This window comes from Vidua macroura, chromosome 6, assembly GCF_024509145.1.
Source record: "Vidua macroura isolate BioBank_ID:100142 chromosome 6, ASM2450914v1, whole genome shotgun sequence".
Classification (NCBI taxonomy): Eukaryota; Metazoa; Chordata; class Aves; order Passeriformes; family Viduidae; genus Vidua; species Vidua macroura.
Genome location: NC_071576.1, coordinates 43,509,081 through 43,530,508, shown reverse-complemented (window position 1 = coordinate 43,530,508; position 21,428 = coordinate 43,509,081). Strand labels below are relative to the sequence as shown.

At 43.4% G+C, this 21,428-nt stretch overlaps 1 protein-coding gene across 2 annotated transcripts; it reads right to left on the bottom strand.

Moving 5' to 3' along the window:
- Positions 1–6,541: 6,541 nt before the first annotated feature.
- On the bottom strand, positions 6,542–13,285 carry COMMD9 (COMM domain containing 9). 2 transcript variants are annotated; one of them, XM_053981028.1, is made up of 6 exons: positions 13,187–13,285; positions 12,981–13,106; positions 12,498–12,637; positions 11,793–11,827; positions 10,472–10,575; positions 6,542–9,655 (listed from the first exon to the last, which is right to left on the bottom strand). In XM_053981028.1, the coding sequence occupies exons 1-6, from the start codon at positions 13,235–13,237 to the stop codon at positions 9,515–9,517; spliced, it is 597 nt and encodes a 198-aa protein (XP_053837003.1). In that variant the 5' UTR covers positions 13,238–13,285; the 3' UTR covers positions 6,542–9,514. The 2 variants fall into 2 exon arrangements, with proteins under 2 accessions (XP_053837003.1, XP_053837004.1); XM_053981029.1 differs by lacking the exon at positions 12,981–13,106 and having other exon boundaries at positions 13,187–13,270.
- Between the last annotated feature and the right edge of the window lie 8,143 nt (positions 13,286–21,428).

Sequence of the window (21,428 nt, the reverse complement as noted above, 5' to 3'; positions counted from 1 at the left end):
AGTCACAGCTACATGAAAGGAGAGACAAGATGCTACTGGATAAGATGCTACCTCACCTACTGGAGAGGTGGAGAAAGGAAAGGGGAGTACACAGGGAAATCGTCTGGATAGTTGCCGATTTACATGGAAGGTCTGAAATTGAGACAAAGCAAAGGGCTGGTCTAAAAAAACAAACAGATGGGCTGGTTTTTCATTGTGGCCTTTATTCAGTTTCATTCTGAAGCCTTTCATATGAATGAGGTAGCAGGACACCCTGTTAAAGTGGGTCAGGGAGAGGTGAAGAGTTGCAATCAGCTATAAAGCCCAGCAGGATGCAATTCCTTTGAAGAGCAGTTGTGATAGTGATTTAGGTCCAGGGGTTGAACCCCCTTGTATTTTCAAAGGCGTATGGTACTGTGATCCTGAGGAACTTGAGAGAGAAATTCTGCAAAACACTCTTTTCTTTGTAGGCAGCAAAAAATAATTTCAGCCTTCTCTGTCTTAGGGAACAATACTCCAGTATTGACATCTCTGTCTTGGCAGAATGCTCAGTACATGTGTAGGTACCTTTACCTACACACTGCAAGAGGCTTAATACCAAGTGGATCAGTTAGTTATTCTATCACCACCACAATACGTGTAACGTAGCTTTTTACCTGCTAGGCAGTAGCCAGAGGTAAAGTGAGATATTCAGAGACACTGCAGAGACAAGCACTCGGCTCAGAAGTCTGCGTTTCCAGGCCTCACTCTCACCCCCACCTGGGCTGCCTGCTTAAGTTTTATTGTGGTCCCAGAGGTGATATCCAGGCCTCCAGGTCTGCTGTAAAAGCCAAACTCAGTCCCACTACCCAGGGTTGGACATGCTGTTGAGCCTGGATAGCTGCAGCTGCTCCTGCGCACTGTTTGTTTCTGCAGCCAAGGAGCTGTGAAAAGTTTGATTTCTTGTAGGGCATGCAGAGCTCTCAGCAAAACCAGGCTGTGGTCCAGAGTTGCACCAGTGCCTGCTGTTAGAACAGCCCTATGCTAGAGGGTACTCCTTCCCAAGAACACTGCTGATGTGAGTAAGCTGCCTGTACTTAAGAATAAATATGATTAATGACCAGTGTGTTGATTTTGTATGCAGAGATTGTCCCCAAAGATTTTCCCCCTCTCTAGAGAAAACCAATTAATTGAATTTCATCACCTGAAAGTCAAGTTCATTTTCAGTTACTAGAAGACTTCATGGCTCTCTTCATGATTTCAACAAAGGACAGTCTGTGTAATTTATTTTTTTTTTTTAATTTTGGTGCTTTTCATTTATTACTGAATTTTTGAAATAGGAAGCTGTTCTTTCACTGCCAGAGTGTAATCCACTGTGGAATGGAGAATGACAGTGTGTATGATACAGAATGATATAAGAAAATGGAATTGTAGAGGAAGAAGAAATTTTTACCAAAAATACCATGACAATTGCTTCTCTTGGGGGATATTGTACTGAGATCCCTTCTGACACTGCAGATTAGATGGGCTTAGAGGGAGGGTTATCAGAAGTATATCAGAAGTATCTGAAGTTCCGAAGTAAGTATTCCACACCTCTGAAAATTGGACCAGTTCTCTGTGAGCTGCCAGTGGTGACACAATCCACCCATTAAACTGCATAGATCAGCCTTATTTATCTAGGAAAAGATAAGACCACTGCTGTGTCAGGCAACTGGATATCTGATCCTGAAATAACTACAGTATTTTGGTGATGCATTAACACCAGGGGACAGAATCCTTGGTGTTACTGATGGAGTACCAGCGGCAGAGTCAGTCTCCTGTACGGGGCTGTGAAGAAAAAGTCTCTGCCTCAGAAAATGTGCAGTCTGGAGAGGTGGTGTGCAAACCACAAGGTGGAATGAAGGTTCACCTTGATTAGATTTCTTGCTTAGCTGTTTTATTTTATTGTTTTGAAAGCACAGGGTTTTATTTTTTACTTGCCTAAGGACAAGGGGAAAATATGGCTAGCTTTCATTTTGTTTAAAGGGTCTTTGCTTTATTGAAAATTATGTTACCACACCCACAAGAGAGTGTTGGAAGTGTCTATTTCAGTGCCTTTAATATTAGCCAGAACTTCCAAGACAGCACCAAAGGGAGAAATGAGGTCACTGGAAAGCAATGGCAAGAAGTTGTAAATAAGATTGCTTACAGGGCTTATGTGGTAGATGGGAGTGCTAGTGATGTTTGAAGTTTACCATCTGTGCCCAAGAAAAAGAAAACATCCTGAGATGCAGATGGTCAAGTCCACTTTCATGCTGTTCTTTTCAGAGAGGAAAAACAGTAGTTTCTAAATGTAGTTCTCTTAACTTTCAGTTATGCAGTACATTAAAGACATGCTTTGTGTTTCTTTGATTTCAGTTTGATCTTCTAATTATTTATTTGTCATCAGACACAAAAACCTATCAGTTATCTGTTGAGATCCAGTTCAAATTTTTTAGACTTTCTACCGTTCTGGCTTAATAGAACGTGGAATAACTGGCTGACACTAGTGGATTGAAAAAAAAGAAAACATTCAAACATAGGGGCCATGCCTCTGTGTAGGTGTGAAAATAAGATAAACAGGCTTGAGAATGAGGCCCCTAAATGCCACCATGCACAAAGGAACCAAGGAACCACTAAGGAACCAAGAATACTTCAGACAGTGGGTAACTTACTGATTCTGGTCATAAATCTGCAGTGAGCTTTATGTGGGTTGAGCCCTGCCACTGTGTGGAATAGAGATACAACTCGGGGAGCCTTGCTGACCTGTACAGTGATTTGTGGAAGTGAAGATGCCATTTGCCTCAAGACTTACGGATACAGAAAGTGTATTTGAATACCCTGGATCTACACTCACTGATACAGTTGTAAAGAAATCAGCATTTCCAGTTAGCCCCTGGTATGTTGCAGTCGTCTCATCCAGGTTTCTTATCACTTCTTTTCAGCACAGTGAAGAATGTCAAAAAAAACCCGATTTTTTTTTCCCTAAGAAACTAAAAGGCCCACTGCAAGGTCCAGATTTTCAGTGTAGAATTCCTCCTGCATATTATTTACAAGGCTGAGTTATAGCCCTCTAAATTACAAACAAAAGTACTGGCCAACTCCAGCTAACAGCTCTGATGGATGCTATTATATTTCTGCTGCTAGCTGGCACTCAACCCTCACTATCTCATCAGCATAAAGGGATGCTGTCAACATGACAAATTGTGTCTTCCTTGGGGGCGGGGGGAAGAAGCCATACTTACTATTGTTCCAAAGCAGCCTTTACAAGAACAGTGACTAGAGAGTAAGGATGAAAGCAGGGTACTATTTCACTGCTTCGTTCTCTGTGTTTACTTTGCATATTTGACAGCGTTGTGTGGTGTGTCAGTGTTGCTAGTGTGCATTAGCACTTCCCCTCCCAGAGTGGCAAGATGATGCCTCCTGGGAGGGGGGGGGTGCAGAAAGGTCAGCGAGAGGAGGGAATGCTTTCATCCCAGGCCTTGTATTAACAGCAGCAGCAAAAGTGAGTGGAAAAGAAACAAGAGAATTTGTATATACATTGCACAGGATGCCATTGTGCTTCTTGCACTAAATTGTTTTCTAACATGATTGGGAAAGAAGGAACTCTCCCTCTCCCCATCTTATTTCCTTCTCCAGACGTGATTTTTACAGTGTCCTGCTCACCACTATTTAAAGACAAATCTATGCAAAACTCACATGGTCTGAGAGAGGCCAGTTTGGAAACATTCAATGTTGTCCTCATTCCTTTAAATGCAACATTGTTCTTACCCTTGTAAGTGCCGAAGCTCTCCCTGGAGGACTATGCATCCTATCTGGCAAAAAGAAGAGAGAGTTCCTCCTTCTCGGTGTTTAAAATGACTGGCACAGTCCAGAGAACTGTCTGCTACTTCCATCTCTGCCAGCTTCCCCTAAAATGTGCTCAGCTGCCTCAACCCGCACTATGGGAGCAGCTGGGAGACCTTTTGCTGAGCAGTGAATAATATCCCCCTTCTGTTCTGGTGCTGTTTGGACTCCAGCAGCTATTGATTTGCTCCCAGATTCTGAGGAGGACAGCCCAGACTGCTGCGTCCTGCCGAGAAACTGAGGAGGGAAGAGAAATGGGAGACCGAGCTCGCCATCTCCTGGAGAAAAAGAATTTGCGCTTTCAGGAATATTTCTTTTGTTGTGGCATCCTTTGATTCTCACTCTGCTTTCATTCACACCTGCCCAGCATGTCGGTGGGAGATAGTCAGGTGCTGTTCCGAGCCGAGCTGGGCCAGCAGTACCAGTTCAGGAGGTCGGAAGTACTCAGCTAAGTGGTTAATTTATATCAAATTCTCTCAGTGCCATTTAGGCTTGAGTGTTTTAGTAAAGTAAGAGGACTGTAAATCTAGGCTCATTTTCTTGTTTTCTGTTAAGTTTAGCCTGGTTATTTGGAAAAGGTTCTTTGTCCAGAGGGTTGCTGGGCACTGGAAACAGGCTCTCCAGGGAAGTGGTCATGGCACCAGCCTGACAGAGTTGAAGGAGTGTTTGGACTGCTGTCAAGCACATAGTGGGATTGTTGGAGCTGTCCTGTGCAGGGTCAGAAGTTGGACTCCATGACCCTTGTGGGGTCACTTCCAACTTGGGATATGCTGTCGCTGTCGAGCAGGACGGGAATATCCACAATATGCCACGATTCTGTCTTTCCTAAAGGCCAGTGTTACAAAGCTTAGGAAGCTTGTGACCTCTGACCCTGTCGTGGTCCCTCTTCTTCCTGTGATAGTAAAATACACCAGCAAATTGTCACAGGGTGGGTGTGCTGTGTTGGTATTTTTGTTATGTATTTCATGGGTACTTCAGCAGCAGTATTGTCAGTGGCAAGACTTATAGGCACTAATAAGTCCAGAAAAGAAATTTATAAAACATCGAGCAGCAACAGTCAGATTCTTATGTGCTTAAAAAGGCAAGGGCTGTTTGGCCACTGATCCTTACAGGCTACTAGTGCATACCTATGCTTTTTTGAGTGTAACTGAAAAACTCAAGACCTTTAGCACATTCTCATCAGCCTTCCTATAAATGTGTCCCTGCTGTAGTTTGTGAGGTTTAATTGGTGATGGTAGTGCAGCTGCCTTCAAGCAGGGGCCAGATGAATGTGAATCATGAGAGCAGATGGAAACATTGGGCAGGATGAGCACATATTGATGGTGGGTAAGCCAAGGTCTTGCATTGTAATGATAGAGGGCTGTGTTGGTGCAGTGATACTGGAGACTAAAGTACATAATGTTAACCAAGTTATACCTTGGAGAAGTCAGTTAATAAGGCAGGCCCAAGCGTCACAAGCATTATTATAATTATTAAAAACAGAGCAAAAAATCAGCAACTACCTGCACAGCATTTGTGCAGACAGGGGGAAAATACATGACAGTTTGTGCAATTACTGTGTCATGGACTAAAGTTTCTGATTAAGGGGTCAAAACATTAGAAAAGGGTCTGGGGAGGTGGCATTCCTCAACTTCAAGTGCTGCCACTCTACAGCCTAGTGAGATTAATCTTTTAAGGGTATATAAAAGAGTGGTAAATGTATTAAACTGTGGATATTCTCAGCTCAGTCAGAGAGAAAGAGAAAGGTTTTCTAACCAGGCAAGAGCCTTGGAAACAGTTGGGAAAGAATGTAAATAATTCTCTAATCTATCCTGTTATTCACATTGTTTATAGATAGGTTCTGCTGCTGTGTGTCATTCACTGCACACCAATGGTGTGACATGTTTTCACTCAATGACCAATGAAATTAGTCTTCTTGATGTTCTCTATATATAGAGCGGTACATTTGAAATAAATCAGAGCTCATTTTCTTAGCCTTCTGATCTGGAGTTCTCTGTTCCCGTCCTGCTCAACAGCGTCATTAAACTGCTACTTTTGTAGGGGTTATTATGACTCAGAATAACCATAGTTATAGAACAGCTGAGGAAATTACACCACTAGGTATGTTGTTCCTAGTACCAAACACTGAGATTAAGCTGGACTGTTGTGCTTTTTAAGAGAGATATTCATTTAACAAGAGAACTATCCCAGATAGATCTCTTGATCCCAAAATGCCTTCTTCAATCCTGATCTGGGCAGGTGGCGCCATTTATATTAAAAGAAATTTTATTGTATCCAGTGAAAATTAGATTGCAAAAAAATAGAAACTAACATTTTTGACTTAGGTCAAAACAATTCTAAACCACATTACTAGTAAGAAAATAATGTGTTTGAAGTGAAACAGTAAGACCTCAGTTATAAACAAAGCAAAAACTTTGTATACATGTTAGTTTCAGAAGAGCTTGAATATATAAATTTCATGTATTACATGCAAAACTTAAATATTGAGTAATTATTATATCTTTACCAAACCATCATGAGTCTCAGAAAGTCTTCTACTGTTTTAAACCAGTGTTTAAAGATCAGTAGTTGAAGTAGAAGCTAGGAACCTTAAAGGCATTTTCTTCCTAAGCTTTTCTTGCTCTCAATCACATCTGCACAATTTTTATTATTATTATTTAGGGTGTCTGAACACCCTAAAGTGCACATTTTCTTGCAATAAAAGGTAGCATTGTTTGTATTGTTTTGAATAATACAAAGTAGGCTTTAATGTTTGTAATGCTTTTTCAACACTTTGACACAGATTCAACACAATGTCTGATTGTGAAATTACAAATTGAATTTAACTTGCATACCGTGTTTTACAAATGAATTTATCACTGTTTTGCTTACTGTAACTGAATTATCACCATTACCAAGTACACATGTAGAAAATGAATTTTCTATTTCTCAAAGACTGGAATGAGGATGGAGCTTTTAAGCTCCACTTCACAATGAAGGCTTGCGGTTTCCTGGCAGGAGTTCATTCAGGTGATTCACATACTATGACAGTTCATTCTTTAGTAATGTCCTTGGACAATTCTCCAGAAACACTTGTGGTGATGACCCCATTCAAGAGAGATGCAAACTGTTAAGTGAAGAATGGCCACTGCAATTCTGAAAGGCACAGAATACAGAACTTACAAGGCTTAGTCATCAAAAGTGGAGAGGGACTTTACTGCTTAAATAGAACAGAAAAACGGAAAGGCAAGAAAGAAGTAAGCAAAAGAGGACAGTGTTGGCACAGTAACAAACTGGTAATAGAGTAGATGAATACATCATCTTTTAGGCTAGCCCTACCAAATAGCAGCAATATGTGGAGGGAGGATGAAAATCTAACTCATTTTAAGAGAGCAGTAATTTTATGAAGATCACATATGATTGCCTGCAGTAGCAGGCAGTTTATTCTCTTCCTGTGTAGCAGTCTCCATAAAAAGGACTTTAATGTGAAGTTCTCCTGCTGTCTGGGTAATGATAGTCCTACTCAATCTCCCTTGTTTTATATACCTTTTTCTGAGCAGTCTCAGCTCTTCTGGCTAAGGAGATAAGAGTCCACAATAAAATACCTAACAATTTAGGCAAAGATTTGAAGGCAAGCTCTCACAGCATCCTAAATATTTGTTTAGAAAATACCAGTGTCTTCTTGCAGAATTACTTGACATCTACCCCTTGAAGTCACCAGATGTTTGGCATGTCTCTGGTCCAGTGAGCATGCTCCTTTTTGTTAAGACTCCACAAGCAACTTTTAGCTATCTGCAGAAAGCTCCACTCCACCACCAGAAAAGCCTTTTCAGTAAAAAAAGCCTTTTCTATAGCTATGTAATTGTTTTACATGAGAATAACTATCAGTTCTTCATTGCATTGGACCCTAGATTTTGACTGTAACTTCAGTATTGACCTCAAGGATTTCCTCTGTGTTTTGACTTCCTCAACTCCTCTAACACTGCAGTACTTCATCCTGAATTATTTACCTCCTCAGTGATTCTTACCTTCTAAAACACTACTATATAAACTATTCGTTTTTAGTTTTTTTTAAGGCTAGGCTGCAAAGGCAACAAAGTTTCCTCAAACTGAAGTACTCTGTTAGAGATGTTTTTCACAGCTTGAATCTTATAGAACATATTTGTAAATATCCATCTCCTCCATTGAGATGTCCCTATTATACATGAAATGTACCAGTTTGCCTTGATACCATACTAAGCATTATACTCTTTGCTCAAGACATTAACAAGGGACTTGACACAGTTCATCTTGATGCATGAGCTGCATTTCACCATTATCTTTTAAAGGCACAGCCTTCACTTATACTCTAGCCTGCACTTTGGGGAGATATGTAGAATTAATTAATAAAGTTCTTGTGGTTTATGCACACTTCTTAAATGATTTCGTGTTTCCAAACACAACAATGTTTTGTGTCTTGAAGGAGAGCCCGGTATTGTAGGAAAGATTGGATTTTGCCATAAACACATTTGGATACAGACTTCTACAGAAGCTCATCAGAAAGAAGAATCTGAATTTTGTTGATATTCTGCATTTAATTCCTCCACACTCACAATGCACATACATTTATAAACTTCCAGGTCAGGGTAATTACCTCTAATATTATATAGACGTGATGCCCATGGAAAAAGGTACCCTGAAACTGTATTACAATGAAGAGAAGGAAGTTTAAAACATTAATCAATTTGAATAGGAAACACAAGACCCTTCTACAGCAATAAACATGAACATCCATTAAACCAGCCTAGAAACTTGGCACCATCACAAAGAGGCTGAGGTAACTGAGGACAACATCTCATTTTGAGACTGAAAAGGATTCACAAAATCAATTAGGAGTTCATTCTTTAATTAAATGAAGATTTACTCAAACAACAGAACACTCTGAAGAAGTATAGGCACATATTGCCACAGCGGGGTTTCCTACAGCACAGACAACACCCTTCAATTCTTTATTCTCCCAGTTTGGTTTTTGTGCAGCAAAGACAAAGCCCGGAGTCCAATAAACCCCAAATGTGAATTACCTGAACTTCTTTTTTTCTTTTCAAACAGAAGGAGACAATTAGTTCTGCTAAAGATGTTCCGAACAGTCATTTTGCAAATGGTGCTATGAAGCTGATCAGAAGGGAATGTGTTGTAACATAACTGCCCTATTTCAGCACATCATCCTGTAATAACAATCTGCAGCATAGCTGTGCTTCATTGAGAGGGAGGGAGTGCTACATCCAGCAGGCATCTCAGTACATGCACATCCCAGAGAGAAGCACCCTCCTTTTGTTGGAAGGCAGCCCATTACCCAGCTTGAGCCTTTCAGATTCTCATTTCAGGACAGAGACTGAACTTGCTTCATTGGCTGCAGCTATTTGCTGTTTCCAGTTATGACCCTTGTGATTAAGCCAGGCTCTGAGCCCTGAAATCCTCTTCTGAAACAGTGAACAGTTTTTGTTCAACAACATAATAGGAAACCATTTTTTGGCATCTGACCAAATGAGTATTTGAGTGTTAGCTTTTCAAAAGCTATCTCAAGAAAGAGATATTGAATATTAATTCAAGAAAGAAACCTCTTTAATTTTGTTTTGCTGAAATAGACAACATGTTACACTAGGCTGCAACTTCTGACAGCTGTACGTAGAGAATACTTCCCTTCCTTGCTGCTGGAATCCATGCCCTTGAGCATTCATTTGTTTGCAACGGCAGAAAGTTGGTCCCGAATCCTTCCCAGACCTTCTAACATAGTGTCCAGGGTTTCTTTGCTCAGTTCCACAGTCAGTGCAGAAACAACAGGATTATTTCCACATAAGGCAGCATCTTCCTGAATCTTAAAATAGGAATGCAGATGTTAGTTGTATGAAAAATTAATTTGTGTTTTTCCAGAGCCACTACAAAAGTCAGCGCTTAATACATAGATTAAACAAAATGGTCTGAATTTGGAATCCAGCTCCATCCCGAAGAACCATGGCACATTTTCTAAGCTGTGTGCCTCACTAGTGAAGTGCACTCCCATTGACAGAGTGCAAGTGAACATCTACTGCTATGAGTATTGGGATATTTTGAAGATATCTGTGTCAGGAAGCCACATCTGTATCAAAAGCATCTCAGCAGATACCACATAGATACCACATTAACCCCCCCCCACACACAGAAATTAGATTTTAATTCCTCCTCTGAATCCCACTCATCTGATTTTTATTGGTTGGGGGGATCCAAAACTCTGCAGAACACAAGCAGTAAATTAGGTATAGTCCCCAAATGATAGATGTGGCCAGTGAAGGAAGTTATTAGTAATCTCAAGTAATTTCCCAACTAATGAAGTCAGCTAAACTTGCTGATGGAGTGCTTAGAATTAAAAGATGATGGCTTCATGATTTATCTTCTTTTTTTCTGTAGAAAACAATGGTGACTAGGAACAAACATGGTGACTTCTCACATCTTCATGCACACAAAACTTCTGTGCAAGAGAGCTTTCATCAGAGAAACCACTCCCATGCTCTGTGGCATTTCAGGTATCATCTCTGAGAAAGTCTAATGGCCCACCAGGCACAAGACAAGCACCAGATGCCTGTCTGAACTGGTTTTCCTGTCAAGTCAGGTGTTGGACTTCATTATTTCAGTCCTTCACAGCCACTGCCATTACCTTTAACTGCAGCAGGCAGGTAGGGACTGCCATTCTTACGATGCTGTCTGAAGATGTCTTGATGTCCACCCTCCAGTCCATGTCCACCAGCCGAGGCAGGGAGACTGGGGGATTTAAAAAATGGCTCTGTTAGGCTCAGCAGCACACAATGATACCAGACCCTGCAACCTGTGACTACCACCATGCACAGGACTCTCCACTTCTGGCCCTGGGAAGCATACAAGTTTAGATCCTACTGTGTGGTTTCCCATTATTTTACTCTAGAATAAGCCAGTGTCTGAAGACCTCTTCATGACTCTGGAAGGGCAAAAGGGGTTCTCCCATCATTACATGCAATGATAGTTCAGTGCAAGAAGCAGAGGTAAATTCCCAAAGCAGCTGGGAGAAGGAGAGCAGTCAGATGTCTTCTCCACATCTTTATGCCCTGCCTTGCTGCCTGCTACACTCAGCTAGTGTCTCATCATGAGTTGCTCTGGCACCTGCATGCTTATTGCTCTGCTCTGAAACTGGTAAGAAAGTACTCGGGAAAGCTCGTAAAATCTAGCAGTATAAAACATGTAATTTCAAGTTCCCCAACCAAAGCATCCTGCAGTACAACAAATATACTGACAAACTGCAATCTTCACATGCCTTAAAAATATTTCAAATATCATCCTAATTACATGCAACCTAATAGAAACCATTTAACAGGCGCAATACTGACATCAATAACTCAGCTGGAGACCTCTTGGGCCTACCCAAGGAAAGAAAGACCGGTCTAACTTGCCTGCTAATGAAAGAGCTGTCTCAGCAGGCAATTGCAGCCTGTCTGGATTCTGCCTATTATAAGATGCTTAGTGTCTTCCTCAGGGGTTGATTGCCAGCCTTCCTACTGACTACAGACACTCACGTTGCTTCCTCTCTGTGCTTTATTGTCTAAGTGAATTTTTTTTCTGTATGGGGAAAGGCTCTCTCTCCCTGTTCCTGCTGCTTCCTCGCGCAGAGCTCCAGGGGGCAGTGCACAACTGGCTGCCTTGCTCCTGCTTTTGGAACAAATTCCAGTTCACAGTCTGTTAGGGCCAGCACTTAGCAGCATTTGCAACAACACAAAATACATCTGTTAAGGTTTGTATTTTAATTTGCAAAGACTGATTGTTGGTGGCTTGGGAGGGGCAGGAAACCATTCACTTTCTTATGTTAACACAGATCAATCTGTTGGAATTTCTGCCTTGGACCACTGCCTCGGTCCCTATGCAATGCACGTCAGATACTTCATAAACACAATACTAAGATAATCCATTATTTCCTAGCAGACAGTCTCATTCCTGAGATTACTACTTACTCTGACTGGCTTGTGCTTCATTCCTCCAAGCAGAGCTGTGAAAAAATGGAGAAAACAGTATCAACAGTGCTTTGAGGAAAAAAAAAAAAAGAGATAAGCATCTAGCATTGCTTACCCCCGACTGAAGGGTCACCAGCAGTAAGCAGGAGACAGAGACTGCCTATGCTACTGAGTGCCATGGAAAGGCTGGGACTGGTGGGTAATGGCAGGCAAACTGGTGACCAGCCATGGGTTCTTCTGGAAGGGCAGCTCGTTTAAAGTCCATACCTTCCTCCCTGGTTTTATCAAAGCAATGGGCTCGAAGTATTGAGATGTGCAAGCAGAACTGCTCTCCTCTGCCACCACCTCATGTATGCTCTATCACATACAGTGCTGCTGCACCTGAGCCATGGTGCCAAGGGGATGGATATCTGGACACTACCTAGATCTTCTACAGCTGAAATCCAGCCTTCTAAGTTTTATCATCAACAGTAGCATTTTTTCACCACACAACTGTTAAAATAAAAGGGGCTTTGCATATCAGGAATGTGGCCCACATCCATTTCAGAAGTCATGAGAAAACTCTGTGTGCCCATGGCTGTGTTTCATTGGCCATTTACAGAAACAAGACTCATGTTGCCAACTATTGACCAACTATTGTATCAAACCACGTACACAGGCTTTAAATCTTCAGCTGAAAGCAAATGGCAGGTGGATAGCACTTACATATTCTCCAAGATTATCTTAGTCAAGAGGTTTTTCAGATTTTGGTGGAAGTTTTCTGGGAAGAGACAGAGGATGTCTTCTGCCCCGGTCAAGCCGCGGTACACCACGTACCTGGTGAGGTTGTGCAAAGCAGACACCAGCTGTCAGGAGGAAAGAGAAGGGGCTGGTTTGAAAAGCATTACATACAGCACAGGACGGGCCCTCTTAGCCAGGACACACAGCTTATGCTGCGAGACTCACACCACCAGAGCCTTGGGCATCCAAGCACGGCCCGACAGCCTTAGCAGGATAGGGCTGAGCTCCCCAGCGCCCCCCGGTTCACAGCCTCAGCCCGCTCCCTTCTGCCGCGGGTGAGGGTCGCTGTTACCGCGCACGTCTCGTTTCCCGCACCTTCCCGAGGGCCTGAGCCACCCCCGTGCTGGCACCCGCACGGTCCCGCGCGTTCCCTCCCGCCGGGGCCCGCGGCTGCCCTGCCCGCCCTACCTGCTCCGCTTCCTCGGCGCTGACGGCGAACCCGGGGCACGCGCGCTGCGCCAGCGGGCCGGGCGCGGCGGGCGGGCTGGAGAAGCACTCCTGGCACAGCTGCCGCACAGCGTCCTTCGACGGCGCCTGGCGGGGAGCAAAGCGGGGGCGCTCAGCCGCGGCCCGGCAGCGGCGACCCCGGCCCCCCGCGACCCGGCCCTGCTCACCTTCAGCAGGATCTGCAGCGCCGCGAAGTCCCCGTCCCCCAGCGCCGCCATCTTGGCGCCGTCAGCGCGGCTGCGCTCCGCCCGCCGCCATCACGCGCCCGTCACCGGGGCGGGGTCGGCAACAGCGACAGGGACTGGGACTGACACCCGGACAGGGAGCGGGATAGGGACACGGACAGGGACTGGCACACGGACAGGGAGCGGCATAGGGACACGGACAGGGACTGGCACACGGACAGGGAGCGGCATAGGGACACGGACACGGGCAGGGACCGGGACTGGCACACGGAGAGGGACCGGGATAGGACACGGACAGGGACTGGCACACGGACAGGGACTGGCAGGCAGACAGGGACCAGCACACGGACAGGGAAGCCCTCGGTGTGTGGCACTGTCCCTGCCTCTCCACTCGGGGCGTTTTCTACTCTCAGTGCAAAACTCTGCTTTGGAATTTTGCTGTAAACACGCTGCTTTCAGCCAGCGGGAACGGGAAGTGGAGGATCTCGCATGGCACTACCGCAGCGATACGGACCGTTACCTTTGCATGCTGTCTTTCACTTTTTAAGGGATTGAAATAAGTCCTCTTTCTAGGAGAGAATGTCTTCTCCTTGCCTTGTGTGGCTTCCAGCACATCTGGATCCGGGCATCACTAATCTATGGTCTTTTCCCATCACTGCCTCTGTCACATCCTATCCTTATTTCCATCTCCATTGGTTTGTAAGCAGAATACTGCACAGTGAAAAATGCAAACATATAAACGCTTCTTCCACTGGGCTTCACCAGCTTGACAGGGAACAGGGTTTACTTTTGTAGAGGAACAGATTCCATACCACATACTAGGATAGAACAGAAACTGAAGGGAGGGATGGCAAGATACTAATTTTTGGTTTCCAGAATGAAAGGTTTGCAGCTAGTGGGTGCAATAGCACCCCAGTGGGGAAAAAGCATGGGGTAGTGGTTAGAGGTGGGGTTTAAGAGCTAGGAAACCAGAATCACGTTCTCTTGACCCTGCTTCAGTCTTTAGATGACTCAAGGTAGGTCAGTTTTGTCACGAGTGCCAAGAAGGTAATGGAGCTCTCTGTATAATACATAACGTCCTGCAGTAGTAAATATGGGCATTTATTAACATCAGCAGTTAGCGTGGAGGTTGTGAAAGGATAAACAGAATGAAGGCACTGTGAAATAAACAGCACTGTGTTACAATCTCAGGAAGTATGCCTAAAGGAAACAAGGATTGTTCACAGAATATACTTGTCCTTGCATCGTTGACCTCTTATAATGTGCTGGCTTGTCTTGCTCCCAAACCAATAAGGCTAACTTTTTCTAAGAGGTAAGCAGAATTTTTCTAAGCAGTAACACTTCTGAAATGCCATATCTAACTGCGGGAGAGGGACACATTTTTTCAAAGTCTTTCTAAAGCAACAACTTTACAAGACTTCAATAAAATCAGCTTGATCCATGCCTAGTGTATTAGGTTTCTGTGACAAGGTTCTGGCAGTGGGAGGCTACAGGGGTGGCTTCTTTGGCTCTTTGGCAACTTGTTAGAAACTTCCCCCATGTCTAACAGAGCCTGAACCAACTGGCTCCAAGATGGACCTGCCACTGGCCAAGGCCAAGCTTATCAGTGATAGTGGGAGCACTTCTGGGATAGCAGGGCTAAGAAGGAAAAAAAAAGTTATTGCACAGAAGTAATTTTGAATCAAGAATGGAGTTAAGTCCAGGTAGCAGGGAGGGGTGGGGGGAAGGTGTTTTAGGATTTGTTTTTTCCTTATCCTGCTCTGATTTTGACTGGTAAAAAATTCAGTTAATTTCTCTGAGTCAAGGTTGTTCTGCCCATGATGGTAATGTGAGTGATCTGTCCCTGTCCTTAACTCATGAGCCTTTTGTTGAATTTTCTCTCCCCTATCTAGTTGAGGAAGGGGGTGATAGAGTGGCTTTGGTGGGCACTGGGCATCCCGCCAAGGTCAAACCACCACACCTGGGCTAAGGACTTAATTGTACAGAGTAACTTTGTCAGACAAGTAGGTGGAGTGATGCAAAGGATGGGAGGGTGTAGGGTGGGGAGAGTAGGTAACTGTCACTGCCAGCTCCCACAGGACTGTGTGGCAAGAGAACATTTACCTGTGAGTCACATACTCAGAGCAAAGATGCAGTAAGCACAACTGGCATTCTACTGAATTTGTTCTCCAGTCCACCTCCTATTGCTGCCATTTCCTCACTCTGGGAGCCTTATAATTATGGGGAAATAATGACAGGTTTGATTTAATATCAAAATTTAAATGCTCTTTATTTAATATCAAATTTGAAAAAGCTGAAGCCAACAGAAATGCTTAGTAAAATGCTTTATTTGGTTTGATCTTTTCTTTCTTTTCTTTTCTTCTTCCCTCCCTTCCTTCCTCTCCTCCTTCCTTCCTTTCTTCTTTCCCTCTTTCTTTCCTCTTTCTTCAAGGTCAAGGCCTCCAAAATGAAATTATCAGGGATGAAGTGTGAGACTGCATCCTGTAAGGAAGGCTGGCCCTGTGATCAGTATGATTATCAGGAAGGTTTGAGAAACACCAGTTCAATAATCTGCTGTGCCAGAGTCTGAGTCTGAAAAAAGAAACCCACTTAGGGGAGGGAGATGGATTGGATGACCTCCAGATGTGTTTTCTCACAGCCCTTTTTTTACCATGATTTCATGTCTGTATCACCCAAGGGGACTCAGCTGTGAGTTCTGAGCCTGCAGATGAGTCACAGCACCGTGTGCAAGAATTGGGTTGGATCTCATGAACCAAATTGTCCAGTCATTGAGTCTGAAAATTAAATTCTGCCTCTGGGCTGGCAAATTTGCCCGCACCCAGGCCTGGGTGATACAGCTGGAGTAGTGACTGATGTGACTCTCTCTTGGTTGAGCCAGCCTAGGGTATCTCCAAATGGTTCTCCCTAAAGTAGTATAAGTATTTTTTTTTTCTCCTTGAGAAGTGAAAACAAGAAATACTAAATTAACTTGCCTACAATTCTTACCTGGAGAACTGTAATTTTTTACACTCCAGGGAAACAGTTCTAGCTCACTTTGTCCATTCAAGGGTCCCTGGGAGATAAATCCTTGGGATATCAAGGATTTGATGGTAAGAACTATTAGTTTTTTTCCCCACAGCATGTGTAGCAGAGGAGTGGTCTCTTCCTTAAGGGCTTCCAGCTGCAAGGCAAGGCTCTGCTCTGTAACTGCTCCCTGCTGGGTGGGTGCAATTTTAGTAAGAAAGTTGCCTATCCTTTTCCAAATTAGAAATGCGGGATTTAGCTTCAAGGGAATGCCTTAGAGAGATGACATCAAGTGTGTTCATGGGCCTGAATGTAGACTGTGTGAGAGAGGAAAGCTCTGTGTCCCAGCCAGTCTGTGGCTAAGCCCTGCAGCACTTCAGAGAACAGGATTTCCAAACAGTCACCCATAATTAGTATTTTGACACATGTTACTTTTTGCTGGAATTCAGAAAGACTGATTGGTCTGTGTTATTGGAGAAAGTTTCTGAACTGATCACTGGACTTGACAGGTAATCCTTGCTTTAACAGACTTAGGTAAGTCAGGTTCTTTTCATCTTCCAGTTTCCTACATTTATTTGTTGGTGAAAGCCATTAGCTATGTGATAGTGAGAATAGGCTAGAAGCACTGGGGATACACTATGGGCATCATGAGTAGTGCTGGCCTCGCTCTGCATGGCTGTGCACCCTGTTCATTGCCAGTCTGTTGCCTCTTGCAATGGCCCAACAAAGTGCATGTAATGTAGAATGAACACCTTTCCTATTTGGCCCCATCTCTACTCACTAAGGACTTGTCATCTTGACAAGTCTTTTATTGTTAGGGTTTTTTAAGAAATGGAGCCAAACCATGCTGTTAACATTCAGGTTTGTACTCTTCCGTGTCAGTTTTCAATCACCCTTCAGATGACAGTCTTCCTTCCTCCCTGGTCTCTCAGCTGAAACAGCTGAACTGCCTTTTCAGTTTGAATTGCTGATACTTGAGACTCTTCAATTGGGACTGCAAATTGGAGGGTAAGACCACTGCTGACAGATGTGATCCGTAAGGCTCGTGCCAACAGATACTCTGTGCTCTGTAAGTCTGTGGACAGTTGCCTGCATTACAGCTGGAAAGTGAGCAGCCTCACACTGCTGTAAATCTGTATTAAAACTGGAAAGCAAGCAGCCTAACACTTGCAAAGAACACATTGCACATTAACAGCTCATCTAAGGTAATTTTCTTTGCCCTCTGCTGCAAGACAATCCCTATAAAATTTGATGGGCAGCTCAGACTGTTCATGAGATTATGAATGTGTTCAAACTGCAAAACAGCATTGGGACAAAAAGAAGTTTTTTGAGTGTTTTCCAGCCAAGTGTATTTGTCCTAAGCATGATACCAAACTTTTACCATTGTCTTTATTCAAGGTCTCATTCAGATTTAACAAGCATTCATTGATGCTCACAAAACTCCTAGGAAAATATTCTGTATAAGAATCAATGGAACTGCATCTGGTTTTATTAAGCAAATTAAAGCATGCAACGAAACATTTTCCATGAGGTATTTGCAGCCCCAATGGTATAACAGAGTCAGTTCTGACAAGACAGGAGGAGCAAGCCAGCACAAACAAAAGCAAGACATTTAATAGCTCTTATAAAAGCAAAAAAGTAAACAAGCCTTTCCTCCCCACTCTCCTTTTTAATGTCAGTGTCCCTTAGCATGATGTGGTCATGCTGAAGCTGAACAAGGAGGCAGAGGCCAGCACTAGCGTGGGCTCCCAGCTCTCCCTTTTGGCTGGAGGCGATCACCTCTCTGTGCAAGCAACTCTGCCAATACAGAGAAGAAGGAAGCAAGGGAAAGTTCAAACATGCTGGAGCTCACTGGTAAACTGGGCAACACCAGCTGCCGGAAATGTGTCCTGTGAGACAAGGTATGTAAAACAGCAAGCCTCAAATGTGCCTGGTTCAGTTGCATGGCTTCTTTCTTCAAGCAGAGGAAGTTTCCTTCCATAGCAAGTAGTTGATGAGATCTGTTACTGGGAATCATTGCTGGCAGGAGAGCAGTTTCTGCACATCTGTGGGGCCTCAGGCCACCTTGGTGACTTGTGGCAGTTTAGCCTTTAGAATGAAACATCAAGGGCCAGCTCTGGAGCTGCAGTGATGCTAAGTATCAAGAAACCAGCTGTAGGCTCATTTCAACAGTTTAATGTTCTGTACTCATTACAAAGTCTCACTAGACCCCAGCCCATTGCAGTCTGCAATATTGCTGTGACACACCTATAAACTCTGTCTAACCATTCTCAGTCTGCTACGTTGTCTTGCTTCCCTTCCACTTTTCCACAGCCTAAGTCCCACTCGAGCACTGTCCTCTGCACTGCCTGCCTTTAACCACTGGGTGCCAGGGGCCTCCCAGCAGGAAGCCACTCGCACACTGTCTCGTTCTCCTCGTCAGGAGGAGAAGCACCAGCCTTGAACCACTTCACCCAGCTGTGCATGTGCTCAGTTTACATTTGTGGTCAGGGCAGGTGTGTGAAACAGCCAGTGGTAGATCAAGGCAGCCTCGGGCACCTAGGGACCTCAAGGAATTGCAGTGTGTCTGCTCCTGCAGCTCAGGCTGCCTGCAGAGAGGGAGGTAAGGAGAGCTGCAAGATCGTGGCTGTTACCCAAAACCGCAACGAGTGCCCCATCAGTTCATTTCATATGAGAATAGCTCACAGAGAGAGAACAGTCACCATTAGTTTGTTACATCTCAGTAAGGCAAAAGGATTCATATCCCATTATCAAGGAAATACTGGAGTCATTCAGGCCCCTTTCGTTGTGATTGCTGCCTTTTATTGGTTTGAAATGACACTTTTGGAGGGCTTATTTCTGCCTTACTAGCTATGATTGTCTTTTCATTCTGTGTTAATATGCTGGCTAGCTCAAAGAACTCCAGATTAAGGTGCTAAGAAATAGCAATAAAATCATAAAGCCACAGTTTATTTAAACAATGCCTTGATCACACATATAATTGCAACAGAAAACAGTTTCAACAGCAGTTTTCAATAAAAAGCAATTTCTTTCTCTATTTTATATGGCTTAAAACTCAGAAAAGAGGAGATATAACACAAACGCTCAGAAAAGCCTCTGTTAATGCCTCAAAACACAAGAGCAGAATTGTAAAAACTAACAAACTGGAATATAAATGATTTCTCTTTCTCTAGAGAGGTAGAGGTAGAGGTAGCTTTAGCTCTACCTCTCCACAACCACATGCTTAAATTACCAAGTCATCATAAGGGTAAATGTCAAGATAAATGCTTTGAAAATGTCATTCCCTATATTATTAACATCACTGTGGACTATTAAAATTAAAAGGCTCTTTAAAACGTAATTGACTTTTTCATTATTTATCTGCTGCTGCCACTGTTCTCTTCCATGTGTAAGCAGTAAATCCCCATAGGGGTGTTTCATATCTATATAAATGTATATTAAATGCTTTGCCTCTGGCATTTTAGAAATAGGACAAATGCAGCTGTGTTTGTGCAGCTATAATTTCAGGACATGAGCCAGCCTCTCGAAGAAGTTTCCGCTTGGCAGCTTATATTGTCTTCTCTGGAGTTCGCAAAATATCCAGTGTTAGTAAAAGGGTGTGTGAGGCGACGTCAGAACAGCAGAAGTCATCTAATTACATTAAGACTTCAAACTATGCTTATGTGAAACATTATGCCACAAGTAAATTGAATCCAGCTAGCTGTCTGCTGGGCTCTTACCAATAGGATAAGAATGATACGCAAAATAGTACAAACTAATTACTATCTTTTAAGGGAAGCTCTTTAAGCAGATTATGTAAAATACACCAAAACAGACTTTATCCCCAGTTCCTATCATCTATTACATAGTAAATGCAGCATGTCTAACAGAAGTGAATACTTTAGAAAAAATACCTTTAACCATCTTGTGTACATTCATCGTAACTCACAGAGGGGGAAGCATGAGAGAGGTGATGTTTGGAGGTGAAAACAAACAAAAAATTGCAGTTCTGCAGGTCATGCAATCACGCTGTGCTGTGCCCAGTAGCTCTGTGTCTCGAATGGATGCAGAGCAGCAGCTGTGACCCTGTAAGCACACGAGGTGCAAAGCAAGCTGTGGTGTGGCAGGAGGGAGCTGTCAGTGGTGTGACTCACGCTCAGCGTGTGAGCTTTGGCAGGTCTGGTTTGTCAAAGATGGGAACTGTGTATTGGTTGCTTACTTCTGAAAACAGAAAGTTCTGGTGTTTATGTAATGCATGTCCTGTTGGCTGTTACTAATTTCATGAGGGTTGTTTTCTTAATTCAGAATGGTTTATGGCTGTGGTGTTTTATGTTTCTTTCCTCTCAGTAAACTGCAGAATGGAGCTTGCAAAACCTCCAGCCTCTTAGGACACGCTGTATTTAACCCTGCCATCCCAAGGTATGTAGTTTGATGAGTTAGCTGAGTCTTTTGCTATGCTGAAAAGAGCACCTAAGCATTGGTGTGCTTGTTGTTCTGTTTCCTCCTGACTGATACATCCAGCAAACAATCCAACTTCATTCCTTGTCCCCACAATGAGAGCATTGTACAGCGCAACAGATCAGCATCAACTGATGTGTGATGCACGGTGCCTCATCGTACCACAGACTGAATCAAAGGGCTACTGAAGAGTGCCAGAGCTTTAAAAAAGTGACGTAGCTGAATCTAGAATTTGTTTTGTTTTGATAGCTATTGTTTAAACCAGGCTCCCCAGTATATTTTCTGTTAAAAACATCTTTTGACGTGTCTATAAAATTACATTAGTTGAAGCATAAACCAAATGATCATGACTCTAACATCAACCCTAGGAAGTAATTCCCTGGCTAATAGCTACTGATGCTGCCCTGTCACTGGGGTACTTGGTTGTTTTTATCCAGGCTGAGCATCCCCACTCTGACAGGTTGTATCAGCAGAAGAGCCACTGCATGGGGAACCAGAGCTCAGGGGAGACAGCTGCAGGCATGGTTTTACTGGTCGAGTGTTCCTGTGACAACAATATGTTTGCTGAGGATTTGTGTCAGCTCAGGAAGAGAATCTGTGCATGCAACAGAGAGGCTGGACATTGGTAGCTGACTTTATAATTTCAGTGTGTCCACATACAGTACAAACCTGTGATATAAAATGCATGTAGTATATAAAATGTAAATACAGTGGTGTATTTAAAAGAAACTTAAAGGTTTCTTCACTCTTGCCTGTAACTCTTCGTGCCAGTGCTACACAGGAG